General features: G+C 37.8%; 1 protein-coding gene across 1 annotated transcript; it reads left to right on the top strand.

The window, feature by feature from the left end:
* The first annotated feature begins 2,137 nt into the window (after nucleotides 1-2,137).
* On the top strand, nucleotides 2,138-15,694 carry NDC80 (NDC80 kinetochore complex component). Its single transcript, XM_009075342.1, has 16 exons — nucleotides 2,138-2,238; nucleotides 2,697-2,783; nucleotides 3,549-3,672; nucleotides 3,793-3,965; nucleotides 5,155-5,257; nucleotides 6,077-6,166; nucleotides 7,653-7,746; nucleotides 8,848-8,954; nucleotides 9,772-9,916; nucleotides 10,200-10,405; nucleotides 11,588-11,740; nucleotides 12,013-12,102; nucleotides 12,918-13,010; nucleotides 14,351-14,481; nucleotides 14,942-15,044; nucleotides 15,400-15,694. Exons 1-16 carry the CDS (start codon nucleotides 2,138-2,140, stop codon nucleotides 15,520-15,522), a joined length of 1,923 nt encoding a protein of 640 aa, XP_009073590.1. The 3' UTR covers nucleotides 15,523-15,694.
* Nucleotides 15,695-18,030: the final 2,336 nt, after the last annotated feature.

The following is an 18,030-nucleotide window of genomic DNA, read 5'->3' as shown; positions in this document are numbered from 1 at the left end:
GGGGTCGCGTCTGTCCCGCCGCGGGGAACGGGAGGGCAACAGCAACATTCGCTTCACTGCCACCGCCTCGCGGGCTGTGGCGAGCGCCGCGCCGGCCCCAGGGCTTTCCCGCTTGCCTTCGGTACGGCTCGAACGTGCTGTCAGAGTAAGGGGAGTAGGTGCGCCCAGCGCTGCCGCGGTCCCAGCTCTTTCTTCATGCTGTCTCTAGGGAACTCTGCTCTTACACTGGGTGTGTTTGGAAAAACAGTGTGCTCTTGTCTGCGGTGTGTCCCCGGCAAAATAATGGAAGAATGCAGCTTCTTCCCCAGAGAGAGTAAGGTCATGGATAAGATGCCCTGTGAATTCGGCCTGAACTAAACCTCTGTCGTGGTTTGCAATCGGTGGAACTAGAAGTGCAATGAAACGCAATTTATATGGATAATGTGTTTTGTTAATGGTTGATAATGCATTTTATTAATGTTTTGGTCATGTCGTTTTGTTAATGGAGGGGGTTTTTTTATTAGTTGGGATATTTTAAGGATCAGTATCAGGCCTTAGTCCTGCTTAATATCCTGTTTGATTGTCTTCATTGGTGATCTGCATAAGAGGATTGAGTCTACCATTAGTAAACTTGCAGATGGCACTGAGTTGGGTGGGAGTGTGGATCTGCTGGAGGGTTCTGCAGAAGGATCTGGACAAGCTGGAGAGATGGGCCAAAGCCAGTAGTATGAGGCTCAACAACACCAAGTGCCAGGTCCTACACTTTGGCCACTATAACCCCATGCAGCACTACAGGCTGGGGGAAGAGTCATTGGAAAGCTGTGACCAGCAGAGGAGGACCTGGGACTGCTGGTCGACAGCAGCTGAGCATGAGCCAGCAGTGTGCCCAGGTGGCCAAGAAGGCCAATGGCATCCTGGTCTGGATCAGAAACAGTGTGGCCAGCAGGACAGGGAAGTACTTCTCCCCCTGTACTTGGCATTGGTGAGGCTGCACCTGAAGTACTGTGTCCAGTCCTGGGCCCCTCGCTTCAAGAAGGACATTGAGGTGCTGGAGTGAGCCCAAAGAAGGGCAGTGGAGCTGGTGAAGGGTCTGGAACACAAGTCCTATGAGGAGCAGCTGAGGGAGCTGGGGTTGTTTAGCCTGGAGAAGACTCAGGTGTGACCTTATCACTCTCTACAACTACCTGAAAGGAGGTTGTAGCCAGGTGAGGGTCAGTCTCTTCTCCTAGGCAGCTAGTGACAGGATGAGAGGACATTGTCTTAAACTGTGCCAGGGGAGGTTTAAGTTGGACTTTAGGAAGAATTTCCTCACAGAAAGGGTGATTAGAGACTGGAATGGACTGCCCAGGGAGGTGATGGAGTTACTGTCCCTGGACAAGTTTAAGGAGAGACTGGATATGTCATCTAGTGCCATGGTCTAGTTGACATGGTGTGTTAGGTCATCAGTTGGACTTGATGATCTCAGAGGTCTTTTCCAACCTGAATGATTCTGTGATTAGTTGTAATTCAGCCATTTAAGCCCATCCCACAAATTAAACATCCTCTGTAGACAGTGAAAATTGGTGGGTTTTTTTTCAGTTACATATATATTGCATTATATTCCCACTTAATACCACTGTGGAGAGAGTTGTATTGATCTTCCAGTTTGGTTTATAATTTGTGTGCAGTCTGAAGAGAGACATGATATTAACATAAGTTTTCCAGTTATTGTGCTGTGGTGCTGCAAATTCATTTGCAAAATGAATAAGCAGGCTCAGAATTAGTGGCTCAGGCATGGGTGAACAGCTGAAGTGCTAGAAACAGCAGTCGTGGTAACGTGTCCTCCCTCCCTGCTGGCTGAACTGAAAAATTTCTTAAGCCATTTTGCTTTTGGAACCTGTAGGTTAGAAACTACCAGATATTAAGCAAGGGAAAGTAGTAGATTTGGAACAAGCACTGACACTTTCATCAATAAAATAGTTGACTTAAAAGACTGTGGCTGCTCCTGTGGATTTCTGGAGTCAATTTTTTTCTTTTTTTTCCTGTTTTTTAAGGAGAATCCATTACACTGGTCCAAGTGCTGTTCTACTTGCTTATTCTGATCCTTTAGAAAATCATTGTGGCATTTAAATCCCGGATTTTCCAATACTGAGGGATTGCGATTTACAGTTCAGTCACAATGAAGCGAAACTCAAGCATTAGTGGAAGCACCGGTCGGCAATCTATGTTGGCACTGAGAGTGCAGGACAGCAACAAGATGGGTCTCCAAACACCTCAGATGTAAGTATCCCTGATCATCTTGCGAAGAATAGGTATATAAAACTAATTCTGAAGAGATTTGCTGTCGTGTGTTTGAGTGTGTGAGTAGCAACTGGGGAAAAAAATGGAACCAGCAAGAAGAAAGTTCCTTGCAGACAAGGATGTTTGAACAAGTGCTCCAGTTCCGCAAAAAGGCTTCCTCTAATTTATTTGTGTACCAGTGACATATGTCAAATGGTAACACTTTTTCTTGCATGTTTCTTAGGAGGTGTCTGGGTGCATCTGTGTATAAAATGTGTGCTTATAGATCTTGCAGAAGTAGCTTTGGTAATGGACAAATAATGCATTAAAATCAGTTGACTTTTCTAAGCTGCTGCTGTGATAAAAGCCGCTTAGGTTTACATGTGTTTATAGGTCTTGCATGAGCAAAAGGTGAAATGGTAGAAATAGTTACTTGAATCCTTCTGCTTATCCCTCAGGAAGGACAAAGGTGCCTTTGGGAAAACGAGCATGAGCAAACCTGCATCTGGAGCTTCAGAAAGAAAAGTCAGCTTTTTTGGGAAGAGGTATTGATTGCTTTAGTTGTCTGCACTGCAAATTAAAACAATAACAGTCCCACATAATTTTGTCATTTTTCGCTCTTGACAGATTTTTATTATAGGGAATAATGGATCTGAGGCCAAGAGAGCTTCAAGTCTGCCTTCCTCCACTCTTTAATCACTAAACAATGGTGTTGTGGAGCAGGAATTGCTTTGAGAGCTGTTTTTCCTCTTGGGAAGGATAGGCACTGCAGACCTTAGGAGAATACCTCAATACATTTGACTGTTTAAGGAAAAATGACATCTCCAGTACACCCTGCCTTAGTTTCTTCTCTCTAAGATGCAAACCTTTGAAAATTCTGTCATCTTTCTGCTTAGTTCATGACTTTGTGTTTTGATGTCTTGCAGGTATCTTCTCTCAAAGAACCCTGCTGTTGCAGGGGTCTGTTCCTTTTAAGTATTCCTTAAATATTTTAGCCTTTATTTTTAGTCACCTACATAATTTTGTTTCTTTATCTCTGGGGTGTTTTTCTTCTCCATAAAACTTTATTGCTTTCAATAAAATTAAATGTTCATCTAGGATGCAGTAATCCCTCTGCTGTATGTATGCACTGTGGTTTCCAGGTTGATGATGGCTTTCCAATCATCCTAAATAAAGAGAAAACTCAGGTATCACTTTGCACAACAAATGCTAAAGAAACATAAAAGCAGCAATTGTAGTGACTTAAAACATTCAAAGAGTTCTTCTTTATATGTCTTAACACAAGACCTGTATGTATTGTTTGTTGTTAGGACTAGTGGGGCTGGTGGATCACGCAACAGCCAGTACGGCGTGTTCGGTACAGAGAAGATGAAGGATCCCAGGCCACTTCATGACAAGGCATTCATCCAGCAGTGCATCAAGCAGCTTTCTGAGGTAACATATTCTGAATGCCCATTATTAGGTGTACAATAACCAATCAAAATATTTATTTTCTTGCTTTCAACTGTAAGTTTTCATATTTAGCAACTAATATGCTGTGTTTGGTTTTGACAGTTTCTCGCTGAGAATGGCTATGCCCATAATGTTTCCATGAAATCTCTGCAGTCCCCATCGGTTAAGGACTTCTTAAAAATCTTCACTTTTATCTATGGATTCCTGTGTCCTTCTTATGAACTGCCTGACTCAAAATTTGAAGAGGAAATTCCCAAAGTTTTTAAAGAGCTTGGGTAAGATGGATGATTATTGTTAGTCTCTTGTGCTAAATAGATATGGTTTGGCTGGAAACTTAAAAGCTAGGAATTCTGCATGATAGCTGGGGAGCATGCATAATCTTCTATTCAGATGAGACTCTGAAAGTACAATGTTGTGATCATTTTGTTTCACTTTTGTTTAGCTCTAGGTTTACTCTCTGATTTCCAGACTCTACTGTGCACATTATACTTGAACTTGCAGAACTATAGGCTCTTGGAAGCTTGCTTTGTAATTTACAATTTGATTGTCTTTATTTATATACAACTTTATACAGACACAATTTTGTATAATACAATGATGTATAAAGACAGACACAATTTTTTTACAGACTCTTCTGTTCATTCAGATAAAATCCATGAATTAAAAATTCCTGAATGCTGGATCTAGTTCATGTAGTTTAAAATATTTTTTCTGTAATTTCTCTCATTCTGCTTTCAAAGCAGGGTGTAAAAAGAACAAAAGTGACTGCTGAGGTGAAAAGAGCATTAAGTAGCTGAGTGGCTTCTTTCTGAATCTGTGCAGTGTTTGGAATCATTAATGCCCCTACACTTGCCAAGAAAGAAAATCCTCTGCTTGTTGATAATGGTGAATTTTCAGTTTCATTAAGAAAAAAGTGTATTCTCCGTCTGTCAATTCGAGCCCATGATGGTGTCAAAGCACCAGGGCTCCTCAGACATAGGTGTACATCTCTTCTGTTCACTTCTTGGTGTTTTAATAAAATGTTGGTTTATTCTGTAGCATTTGAAACTGCTGACCTAGCTTGAAAAGGATTACACTCTGCTGCACCAAGAGTGTAATCCTGGATAAAAAGACTTATTCTGGGAACTCACTGTAAGTTGTCTTTTGAGAGTTCAAGGTGCATCTGGATGACACTCTTAATCATATGGTTTAGTTTTAGGCAGTCCCATGAGGAGCAGGGAGTTGGACTTGATGATCCATATGGGTCCCTTCCATATACAGATCTTCTGTGAATCACAGGATGAGAAACCCACAATAACTGAATAAAATAGTGCTGTAAGAACTCAACTTACCTCCTTTGATGTACAGTGTAAAGTACAATGGAGTTTGCTCTTTCTTCTTTGCCTTCATCTACATGTGAAGATGTGCTGGTTTTCATCACTGTTTGCTACAACTATTAAAAATGCATTTTCTTTGCCCTTGTAGGTACCCCTTTCCTCTGTCAAAAAGCTCCATGTACACAGTGGGAGCACCACACACATGGCCTCAGATCGTGACAGCGTTGGTCTGGTTAATTGATTGTGTCAAGGTAACATTTGTCTTGCTTAAGACAAATATTTCTGCTTTTGGGACTGGAATGTTAATTTCAATACAGATCTTGTAAATATTTTCTACAAATCTCCTTGTTCAACACTTATGTAGAGAAGAAGTAGGTGTTCTTGCCTGTCATCTAGGAGCTATCCCTTAGCCTTTTTAGCAACATTTAAACTCAGCTTTTCATGTTATATTATGATAATTTATTCTTTTTAATTGTATGCACTGGATAAATGCATGTATAAAAAAAGCAGGGGGAATGATGAATTATACATACATAAAATGTGAAAAGTTAATGGGTATCGCCACTGAAGATATATGTATGAAGATGTTGTCTTCTTGTGACATCTGCCATTCTCTTCTAAATTTGAAGTCAAAGGATGGGATTTTCATTTGCAATTATTCATGTGTCCTGTGATTGTTGTACAGAGTGGAGAGTTTTGTGTTTGGGTGGGGTTTTTTTGTTTGCTTGGGGGTTTTTTAATAGTGGTAACGCTTGCTGCTGCCAGCTCAGGTCTGAGCAAAATTTGGGATCTGTAACAGCAGTTCACCACTGCTGAATCAAGCATATGTGAAAATCCTGTCCTTTATGCTGAAAAGATTAATTTAGCATAGCAGGACAATTTGGCAGTGTTGAATGTCCAGTTCAAGCCTCTTCACCTGTGCGTTTAGTCAACTAAACACAGGGTCATTGCAATCTGCTTGCTGAAATCCTAATCCAGTGTGACTCTGCTTCCTATCATGAACAAGAACCTAATGTGAAAACTAATGGAGATCCTCCCACTTACTCTTTCTTTGTACAACTGTCTTTCAGATATATGCTGCAATGAGGGAAAATTCACCATCGTTTGATGAGGGACAGAACTGGGGAGGAGAGACAGATGATGGAATTGTGCATAATAAGGTATCACAAAAAAGTAAATTATAATCAGAATTTTCAACTGAATTTTGCCATGTGCTGTAACAACACAATTTAAATATATGAGACAGCAATTTAAGCTGCATTTATAGATTCTGTTCCATTTTATATTCACATGGTTCTCTAAGAGGTATAGTAGCATTATAGAAAAAACCTGATCAACCAGTTTGCTGAGCAGGCACCATGGCCGGTCTGTTGTTGACGACAGGGCATTAAACTGAAATGCCTTATTCTCTGAGTTGCTACTGTTTCTGTTCTCCTTGTGAAGAAAGGGAATCGTTACACAGTGGCTTCTGCCAGTATCTACTCAGTTTGCTATATAAACATTGGTCATAATGTTTCATTTCTGAGCCACAAAATAGGGTGGCAATGTAGTTTAGGCATTTAGAAATACAAGAGTTTGGTTCTTTCTAATTTATCACAGATTGTTAGTACCACTCAGATTTCATAGAATTTAGGGGTTGGAATGGACCTTACAGATAACCTAGCCCCCACCCCCTGCCGTGGGCAGGGACACCTCCTCACCAGACCAGGATGCTCAAGGTCTCATCCAGCCTGGCCTTGAACACTGCCAGGGCCAGGGCAACCACCACATCCCTGGACAAACCTGTGCCAGTGTCTCACCATCCTTACAGTAAAAAACTTTTTTCTAATATCTAACCTAAACTTCCCTCCTTCAGTTTGAACCCATTACCCCTTGTCCTATCATTGCAGTTCCTAGCAAAGAGTCCCTCTCTGGCTCCCCTGTAGCCCCTTCAGATATCGAAAAGTTGCTATGAGGTCTCTTTCTATTTAACTCAGTGTTAATTCTGATCAACCCCTTCCAAGGTGTTGGTTGCATGATGTGCTAGAACATTTAATTAGAAAATTGCAAAAAAATCAAGTTAAATTATAATTTTGGACTAAGGTTACAAACCTGAGAGTTGACAAGTAAAAATGCTTTTAAATTGCTTTAAATAATTTTAAATTTTAAATGCATGCTACATTGATACATATATGTTGACACAAAACTTACAATATTGGTGTAATTGTTTCTGAAAGATCTGTAACTTCGTATCTAGCAAATTTTTTTGGGGTAACCTTTCTTTACTTCTAGATCAGTTTTCTGACATCTGCACATCTGAATTATAATAGTCATATTTACTTAAAAGCTCTGGTAAACACACCTACAGTTTCCATAAACTAGCCTGAGAGAATCATCCTAGCCTTGCTGAATATCCCATAAAAATACAGCAAGTACTCCAGACCTTTCTGAATGTGAATTATAAATGCCTCCTCCTGCCTGAATGTAATCTGTTGACATTCTATGTTTAAAGGGAGGAAAAAAGGTGAATTTTACAGAAGTACAGTCAAAACAGGGAAAGATATTTTTGGTGTCTGTTTAATTCCATTCGTTGAGTAGATTTAGACTGTCTGGATATTTTACAGCCCTTTAAATTGTTGAAATGAAAGCTTTTTAAATTGTTTTCAGCTTTTCATGGACTATTCTGTGAAGTGCTACGAGCTTTTCATGAAAGGGAGAGATACTTTTGAAGAACTGGATGCAGAAGTGCAGTCAAAATTAAGTAAGTTTTCAAGTTTTGATGAAGTATTTAATTGTGTTACTGCTTTCTTTTCTTCAAGGATCTGTTTGCTCAGTTTATAAGGTGAAAGTGATCTGAGATAAGGGAACCAGAAATTCTCAAGTACCTTTCAGTTACTTTATGTCTCTTTTTTACACATTTTTACTAGTACAAACAGATGGGTCATGATCTCCTATCAGCTGTACCTGTGTCACCCTGTTGTTTTCAATGGCTGTGGGACACAAAAGCAGTATATAGTTCTTCAGATGCAAATTCCATCCGTGCAGATGACTCTTGTTTCTGTCTGACTAATTTAATTTAAAAATAGTCATCAGACAATGCACATGTGATAAGTTAAACTTCTAAAAGCTCTGAAAACAGTTTGCAAGAGTTCCAAACTGTTGTGAGGGTTTCTCTATGTGTTCATCTTCAGGGAGGTAAAAAATTATTACTTTTCTTTGACTCATTCATTTCACCACCGACAAAAACATAAATGGAGTTTGAGAACAAGAAGGTTAAACATTTCCTACTTTCTATGCCCTCTTATGAAAAGCCACTTTGGGCTATGAAAGGACACTTTGGGTGCAAGTTGGACCATCAGTTGGAGAGGAAACAACTACAGACTGTTACTAGATATTAGCAGGAAAAAGTAATCAGCCCATTGCTTGGCGAAGACTAGGGGGGAAGAAAGGGAAAAGATGTCTCAAGAGGCGAGGAGGTATGTGGATGAGTATACAAGTCAGACTATGCTGTAAAGCTGGAACAGATGAAACAAATAACAGCCTCTATGCTATAGTGTGGGCTATATGAGAGTTTGGAAACTTAGCTCATGGGAGTGACTTTGAGCTTTTCAATGGCATGAGGTCAGAGAATCTTATTTCTCTTCTTGTTTGTTTTGGGGTTTTTTTTGCCTATCTGTTTTGTAATGAAAGGCTTTTTCATGGGCTTGTTGCTTGGGGTTTTTTGTGTTTTTTTTTAGTGTAAAATAATTGTCTAGGTAATGAGCATTTCCTGTGCTGAAGCTGAAGCTCAGATATTCAGATTAGGTGTTGATATTCAGTGAGATTAATTTGTAACCCAGCTCCCTTTTCCCTTCTTCCACAGAGGATTTATTTAATATAGATGAATTCCAGATAGAAGGTTTAGCAGCTGACAACAAAAGACTTCAAGAAGAGATTGCAAGAGTAGAAAAAGAAAAGGAAAGAGAGCCGGTTAGTAAATTGCATCTCTGGTTGTTTATATGGCAAAGCAGAATTTTATTTTATTGACCATTATTGTCATTATTATATGAAGATACTTATGGTACATAACAGCAATGAAAAATTATTTTCAATGCTTTGACACTAATTAGCCCAGTTTATTAGACTCTATACCATTATAGTACAAGGCATTTACTGTGGAGTCTTCACTCACTATTTGTTTGATAATGTGCAGATACTTCCAGGTAAAAAGATCTTGTATTGACTGAAATATTAATAAACTACTTAAAGCCCCTTTTTTTTTTTCTCTGAACTTGAACATTATCTTTTCCAAATGTGTGAACATGAGAATCAGTGGTAACAGTATATTTTAGGGGAAATATTTTGCTTGAAAAAATTGATTCTGCTTGTAATACATCATGAGTTTAAAAATGGGTTACTGGTTGTGCAGGTGGTAAATTGAAACTCCTATTGTGTTGTTTGTATTCCCAGCCTTCCTTGCCCTAGTTTTATCTGCCCTTCCTGTATTTTTTACTTGCTATGTATTACCTGCAGTAAAAACTTGCTCAATGCAGTACCTGATGCAAATCAGAGACTTATGCTGAAATGCAAGAATTATGGTACAAACCATCTTTTGGCCTTTTTTGTTATTATTTTAAAGGTGCTTAACTTGACTCAGCTGTCACAGAGATAAAAAAAAGTTTTAAAATTCTTTAATTTTATGATTATGCTATTGATATTGACCAGTTATTCTATTGCCTTGTCTGGAAAGTGAGACCATTATTTTATATTACTCTAACAGTGGTGGTTCTTTCCATCTATTTAATAGGATCGTAGAGTAACACTACAAAATGTGAAATCATCTCTTCAAGCAGATATCCAGAAATTCCAGGCTTATTTGACTAATCTGGAATCTCATATAACCATCCTTGATCAAAAAATGGAAGGTGTCAAAGAGGAAGTCGAGAGAGCAGGTAATAAGTTCTTGGTCACGAATGCGATAGTGAAGCTAGAAATAGTTTTAAAATAATTGTCATTCTTAGCTTCAGAACAGAGTGAGATACCTAGTGTGTGATGCTGCCACAAATAAACTTTCCCAAATGGATTGCTAACAACGAGGGGTTTTTAGCTAATAGCTATTTGCACATTAGTGGATTGAAATACACATATTATTAACTCATAAAAATGCAGAGAGATTAGGTTTAACTGTGTTGGCTGGTATTTTACATCCATTTCACAAATGTTTTGTGACCGTAGAATTGGAGGCAGAAGCAATGAAGCAGGAGAATGCCCGGCTCCAGCACATCTTTGATAACCAGAAGTACTCAGTTGCGGACATTGAAAGAATAAATCATGAGAGAAATGAGCTGCAGCAAACCATTAACAAGCTGACTAAGGAAGTGGAAGCAGAACAAGATCAGCTGTGGAGTGAAGAGCTAAAATATGCTAGGAACAAAGAGGCGGTATGTGAAAACCCTACTACACTGTGAGGTGGCTATCAGTTTTCATCATGCAAGCTTAAACCTGGGACTTGGACTACAACTTCTTTTCTAGATAATCTAACAACAGCATACATATATCTTAACAGGCTAAAGTGACTAGAATGGCCTCTGTTTACAGTACCTCTGAAAAATGTTTCTCTTTTTTCCCCTTTTATTTTGAGCATAATGGAAATGGTTGGGTTTTTTTCTGCACCACAAGACACAGCTAGACTATGCACCACTGTCAGCTCTCACTGTTACAGTATTAAGAGCTTGATGACATTAGTATGAAATTGCTTTGATAATGTCAGGCTAATGTTAAGGTTTTATAGCAAGGAAGTAATGCAAAACTAGTGCTTTAAATCAATATCTTTGCATGCATTTAGGGGCAGATTAGTCCCTTAACTGAAGTCCTAATAGCTTTTAAGTGCTGAATTCAATCCCTTCAAACAGAATGAAAACACATAGTCTGGTAATGTATGGTGTTTAAAAGCTTCTGCTTTAACAGAGGGAGAACTACAGAATAAGTTTCAAGTCTATTTTGCATTTGGCAGGGTTACCCTTTTTCAAGCACTTGGTATTAACTTCAGTTTCTCATACTGTGCAGGTCTGAAGCACATAAAGCTGGAAAAAGTAATTAGCTTCTTTAGCATTTGCATATGACTAACACTCATTAATTAGAAAATAGAGCATTAAATAAGTTTTGTTTAGATGTATGCTCAAGTTAGCTTGTTATAAGGGTGTGGGCCTATGTGGCATTTCCTGTCAAAGCCAATGAGAAAGAGACACATCAGCAAGATGACTGATCATTGGTTTAGTACTATTTCCTAGCATGTTTTTACCTTCCTATCAACTAATCCTCAAAAAGCTGAGGCAGGAAAAAGTATGGCAGATGAGTAGAGAAAACCACAGGTGAAACCATTCAGTGTCAGCCATACACACTGAGAAACCCTGCTGAGCAAACTCTGACAAAGTAAAACAGCACTTAATCCAGCAAACTGCTGGACTCTCATTACCTACGGCTCTTGCATACTGTGGAATGACATGGAACAATGTTTGTACAGAGGAACTCAGCAACCTGTTTAACATACTATATGAATAGTTTTTGCAAAGCTTTTCACTTGTATCTCTTCTACGATTTTTGCCCTTTTCTCCTCTGAACAGATTGAAATGCAACTGGCAGAGTATCATAAACTGGCTCGAAAGCTGAAATTAATTCCAGTGAGTGCTGAGAATTCCAAAGGCCACGACTTTGAGATTCAGTTTAATCCTGAGTCAGGACCAAATTGCCTAGTCAAATACAGAACTCAGATCAAGGTAAGTAGAGTCAACACTGAAGATTCTTGTTATCACTCACAAAAAATGCATTTCTTTGGAAATGTTGGAAAGGTCTCAATCTCACAATGAAACTTCATTGAAAAGCTTGAGCCATTCAAAAATGATGAGTTGCCATAAGTACATTATTTTGGAAATTTGGTATTGACTACAGCAGCCTAAATAAAAACAGGAGAAGAAAAAGGTGTACTGAGGTGCATCTTAGTTCAAACTAACAAATTACATTAGCCAAATCTTTTCTATGCATTCTACAGGCTCCCCTTATGGAGATCATAAACCAGACTGAGGAAGAAATTAGGAAAGCTACTCAACGGAAAATGACTTTGGAAGATACTTTGGAACAGGTGTGTTGGTTAATGAAGATTAGGACTAAGATACCAACCATAATGTTATCCGCTGTTCTCATTTGACCTTTTTTGCCTGGGTGAAGTATAGTGTGGTGGGCTGGGTTTTGTTTGGTTGGGTTTGGTTTGTTGAGGGCAGGTTGTGTGTGAGGAGGAGGGGAAACTGAGAAAATTGCTTTAATGATGATGGAACCTAAATTTTTTTTCTAAGAATTGCGGTCCTTTTCTACTGGTTGAAATATAGTGCATTCCCTGCAGTGACATTTATGCAGCTGATATATATATTTGACCACAAACATTGGAAGTATTTGTTTTTAAAAAGGTGCCCATACCAGTCTGTTCTATGGCTTATCAACACTGATAAATTGTCATCAGAAGATTTTTAGCAATACTGGTTTCCAGATGGATTGGAAGAAGGAGAATTTTGTTTCCCTGTTCTTCCTCTGCCTCATTTTTTTTATTGCTGAGCATGATGGCATATGGTATAGAATATCCTTTTGGCCAGCTGGCTTGGCTATGCACCTTCCCAGCCTCTTGCCTGTCCCTACCCTGCTCAGTGAGGGGCCCTGGGGGGGATAGAAAACCTTGAATGCTGTGTTCAGCAACAGCCAAAGACTGGTGTGTTACCAACACTGTTTTAGCCCCTTACCCAAAACAAAGCATGATACAGGCTGCTATGAAGAAACTTAATGCCATCCCAGCCTGGCCTAGTTTAGATTTTTTTGGGGGGCTTCCAGGTGTTGTTTGTGTTGACGTGGATTTATATGGTGGAATCCTTTATGAATTATATTTCTTTGGTTATGTTTTCATTCTAGATGAATGCAATGGTAGCAGACAAGAAAAACAGTGTGAAAATGCTGACAGAAGAAGCTGAAAAGCTGGATGATCTTTACCATCAGACGCTTAAGGTAGAACTTCTTATAGATTTATGACAATTTCTCTTTAATGATATCCTTATCCATAATCTTTGCGTTGAGACATACAAGATTTTGGGTTGCATTTTTGTTTGTTTGGATCTCTGCCCTTGCCTTCTTACATTCTTCTTCCAGGATTCTCTCGTTCTTTTCAGAAATACTTGACTGCTACCTTAAACGTGTCAGTTTTCACCTGTAAGAGAATCTGTCATTATGCTTTAGCAGATTTTGTAAATCATATAGTAATACATCCCATCATAAAAGAAGCAGCAATCATCTCCTGACCTCAGGATATCTTGGAGCATGTGCTTGAAGGAGATTTCAGAATCAACAGAATCTGCCTTATGTAATCAGTCTGACTACAATAAATATATTTACAGTTCTTAGTAAAAATGTTTAATCAGTTTCCTTAAAAATGAAGGAAAACATTGATCAAAAGCACACTAAATGTTTTAACAATTTGAAATTATTGCTTGTTTTAGCTTCCTTGCCCAGCAAGGGAGCAGTCTCTATCCTTTTCCTCACTTGTAGTTTAGTAATAAAACACAGGCCTCTCAGCTAAGTGGTACCCTCTAAACGTCTCTGACAGCTTTGGTGGGGCTGTGGTGCCCTGCACAAAATTGTTCTTTGAACTAAGCTGCTGTTTCCCACATATAGTCTTTCAAATACAAACTCCTGTGCTACAGCCGTGAGAATGTCATTGCTAATATCTGCTGAGGTGGCTAAAGGCAATTAATTTAGGTTATTGTTTCAGAAACACCTGAAACTTATCTTTTGATCTATGCTCTTGCATGTACTTTTTCTCTAAAGGTAAGCTCATAAAATCCAAAGTCACAACTGGATGTTTCTAAGACATAGTCATGTAATTCCTCACGTAATTTTGAAAATGCTATCCATAAGACTTAAGTATTAAAATTGTTTTTGAAGGATGATGTTTCAGTAACCTACCAGAATTGCATGTTGAGTTGATGGCAGAATTTTGTTTGGTTTTGTGGATTTAATTCTATGAAGTATAGTGTCGACAATGTCATTCTCCTTGACGAGATAATTACTTAAGAGTTTGTACTCATCTTACAGACACAAAAGGGAAAAGCTATTTTCTTACTCAAATGTAAATTTTTTTTAACCTAGAAGCAGCAGTTCATGATGTACCATTTCTAAGCCATTTGGAGTATGTAAATAACACTTTTTGAGATTAACTTTGTAGGCAAAATAGCTCCAACACAGACCTTTGAATAGATAACAGGACCTAATCAGGAAATATAAAGGAGAAAAAAAATCCCTAATTATTCCCAAGTTATGCAAATTTTTCCCCTCTTTCCTACTGATTACAGGAGGCAGAAGAAGAAGAGCAAAAATTTGCAAATGATCTGGAATTGTTAAAGAAACATAAACAGTTACTTGAGAGTGGTGTCAACGAGGGTCTCAGTGAAGCCACAAATGAATTGCATGACCTCCAACGACAGTAAGACTCATAACTTCAGTGTTTGTCTAATTTTTTGGGGGGCTTATGTGTGTTTAAGGATAAAGACATTCTCTTGAATCCCAGGGTAAAATTGTCTGAGCAGGTATCCATCTCAGTATTTTAATTTCACAAGTTTAACAACTGAAAGATGTTTCTCCTCAACAGTATTTTGCTAGAGTATTTGTCTGTTGTATCAGAACTCCTAGTTTTAATGTAATTTTTATATATATGTGGATGTAAAGACTGTTCTGACTCTAGGGTACTTTGTTTCTTACCAGTTAGCACAGTACAGTCCATTTCCTTCTAAGCTGAGTATTAATATACAAATATAACTTGGTTCAACTTAATACTAATAGAAAAAAGAATGGCTAAATGTGACGATAAATCAGACTCGGTGAAGTGATTGTTTTAAATGTCAGGAATTTCGTAATCACAGACATGACTTTGAGTGTCTTTTCAGATATCAAGTTGTTATGCAAACAACAACAGAAGAGAACAGGAAAACTGGTGATATCTTGAGTCGTCTTTTAGAACTGATTGGTACTCATGTAGTGTCTATAGGGGTAAGCTAAAATTTCATATTCAGAATTAAATCTTTCTAGAGACATTGGCAACTGCAGTTAAACACATGGAAATTAAAACTTACTATTTCTAAAAACGTATCAGTTATTCAGGGCTGGTGCACTGAATCTGTGGGTTCTAGTTAAATCTGTTGACAAAACCTTTGGTATGAATAATAAGAATTGATCATTAACAGTAACATCCTGTCAGGCTTAACCTGCTTCTGGTAGATATCTTTCAGAGAAGTGTTTAACTGAAATTGCTTAACCTGTGCAATGACTGCTTAAAATGCTTTAGCAGAATCAGTACAATCAAGACCATGATAGAACTAATAAACTTTCTTTAACTCTTTTCTAGAAATACCTTGATGAGCAGAATGTGAAAATTGACAGAGAATATGAAGAATTCATGTCTGAAGATCTGTTGTCAGACTTGTCCAGAATTCTAGACAGTTATAAAAAGAAGGCTGAAAGCTTGTAATTACCAAAAATGTGAGGATGAAAATTTTACATTTCTGAAGCTCTGGTATGGTGCCTTCTAAAAGGATGGCTACCTCCTGTTTTTAGCAGTGAAACTGGTTTTAAGTGTAAGGAGGTATTTATGAGCTTCCTTTGTTGACACAAATACGTTCAAGAATTAAATGATATATTTGAATTTTCTTAGAAAAGGCTTTGCTTACACTTCCTACTTGCAATATCTTATACAGGCTTACAAACTTCTGTGACAGAACAACTGTGGAACTACTTCGTTTTGATTTTTCTTTACAATCAACTCATTTTCTAGGAACATCACTAAAGCAAGACTGCCATTAACCTGTTAAAATAACAAGGCAGAGTGGACTTAAAGATGGAACAGCACAGATGCAGTGGCAACTTGCAATACTGCTACTCAAAAATAACTAGTGCTTTTTGGAAATGTGCAAAATTGCTAGGCAATAATAGCCATGCTTTCCTTTATAGAGTATAGTTTGTGTAATTTGTAGCATACATATGTATTTAGGACACATGCACATCAGTTCACATCCTTCCCCAAGCCTTTGTTTTAGTAGCAAGACCAAATGTAAATGTCTGTCTCCTGCTTGTTCAGTTACCTATGAAACTACCCAGAGACTCCTCTTACATGAGTAAGATTTTTTTTTATTTTTTTTAAACAGAAACCTCTGTAAAGCTAAGAGTAGTTACATAGTGCTCTTGTAAATAGGCTAGAAAAAGCAAGACAGTCAGCTTGTAAAAAGAGTTCTGTCTCTAGGTGTTTGTAATCCCCTACGAAACCTCAGTGAACTTCTTGAATATGTGTACCAGAGATAGCTATAAATATGATGACACAAAAATTCTGGCGATATGGCTAATCAGTTGTGGGTTTGGCTGATGCTGGATACACAAAATGGTCTAAAATGTGTGTGCATCCTCCTTGTTAGCCCAGTAGGACGGATTCTTTTTGATTTTTCTTCCTTAGGAAAGTAGCAGTAAAATTAGCACATGGGAAGCTCCAGTCTAAATACATTGAAGAACAGGTAGTTCTTTGTTCAGTGCTATGTGGAAGTAGTATCTTGTTATCTACTCTGTATATAACTTTGTGTTATAAAATAAAATAAACCCTAGCATTTATGTCTTGGATAGTTTAGTCCATGATGGTATGTCCTAACAAAAGTATTGAAGTATTTGAGTGTTAGAGTTCAGAGATAGATACCACCAATTCAAATAGACAGAGCTGAAAATAGCTTTGCAGTTGTTCAAAAGATTTTAGCAGCTGATAGATACAGGAAGTTGCTCCTTAATTCCCTAATTGGACACAATATTTGAATGAAACACAGATCCCTAGGATATACCACAGAACTTAATCTGTACCATTGGAACAGAGACTAAATAAAATAAAATCTTTTTCAATAAAAACTGAATTGTCTAACTTTAGGCTATTTTTTTGCGGAGTGCTTTTAAAACTCAGTTGTCCTTAACGTACGTAGCGTGTGAATCTTCTGGCTCTGGAATGAGTATTTTGTTTCAGATGTTATGATAATGTTGGCATTATTTAAACTTCTAATTTTCTGTTCTTCTGTTATACTCCAGAAGTTTAATTCAACAGCTATAAAAGTTTTCTGACAGGTAGGTAGTTTTTCTTTCTTTTGTTGTCCTTTCACCTTTAAAAACTCTTATCTTTTTTTTTCCTAGTCCATACTGAATCCCAGTTCCTTTTCTTAAGCAACTTGTTCTTTTGTGATCTTTCTAGTATTTTTGTTATCTAAAACATTACTCTTCTAATTAAGCAAAACTGTGTAGTAAGGGTTATGGTCTCTCTTGGCTGCCTGATTTGTCTCTGCTACTATAACTGATTGATCTTGTCTATTAGCATCTGCAAGTTCTTTGCCCCATGGAGTAGTCAGTTGATTGAGTAAATGAAAGCAAAATAAATGACATTTCCGAAGACTAATATTAACCCAATGGTAATGGCTTAAAGAATCAAGGTCACAATAACCTTCCTTCATATACTGGCTAATGTAATGTTGTGAAGTTAAAGTAGTCAGAGTAATAAAAAAAAAAAAAAATCCACATTTGTTAGGTTGGCAACATGTTTTTGTTATTGGGCTGTATGTCAGTTAAGCTAAATTGACTGAAGAACCAACTCAGGCTTTGGCCTTGACTCTCTAAATACTACAAGGATTTTTGTTGTAATATAAAACATCAACATCAGCTAATGTTTACTAGGTAATACGTTTTCACAATTTAAAAATGGAAAGGATTTTTCAGTCTCTGAATGTGGCTTCTCTGTGATATTGGAAGTGAGGTAGTTATTTTTTATTTGTATTTTGGAATATGGCTTATAAATTTAGGCAATAGACATTAGAGCATAATTACTACTCTTGATTTTAGTTCTTTTTTTTTTTTTCTATCAGTAGGTAAAGTCTGAATCAGAATGTACCACGGCACCTGCACATGTCATTTGTAAATGTTTGCTTTTGTAAGGATACAATTGCCTCATTTATTAATAGTG

The sequence above is a fragment of the Acanthisitta chloris genome, unplaced genomic scaffold, assembly GCF_000695815.1.
Source record: "Acanthisitta chloris isolate BGI_N310 unplaced genomic scaffold, ASM69581v1 scaffold16015, whole genome shotgun sequence".
Classification (NCBI taxonomy): domain Eukaryota; kingdom Metazoa; phylum Chordata; class Aves; order Passeriformes; family Acanthisittidae; genus Acanthisitta; species Acanthisitta chloris.
The sequence above is the reverse complement of the archived record's forward strand: the minus strand, read 5'-3'. Positions and strand labels throughout refer to the sequence as shown.

Bases quoted from the DNA above. Each gene is read 5' to 3' on its own strand.
- NDC80 (XM_009075342.1), top strand. From the start codon at position 2,138: ATGAAGCGAAACTCAAGCATTAGTGGAAGCACCGGTCGGCAATCTATG. The intron at 11,741-12,012 runs GTAAGTAGAGTC...TGCATTCTACAG, and splicing joins AATACAGAACTCAGATCAAG to GCTCCCCTTATGGAGATCAT. The intron at 12,103-12,917 runs GTGTGTTGGTTA...TTTTCATTCTAG, and splicing joins TGGAAGATACTTTGGAACAG to ATGAATGCAATGGTAGCAGA.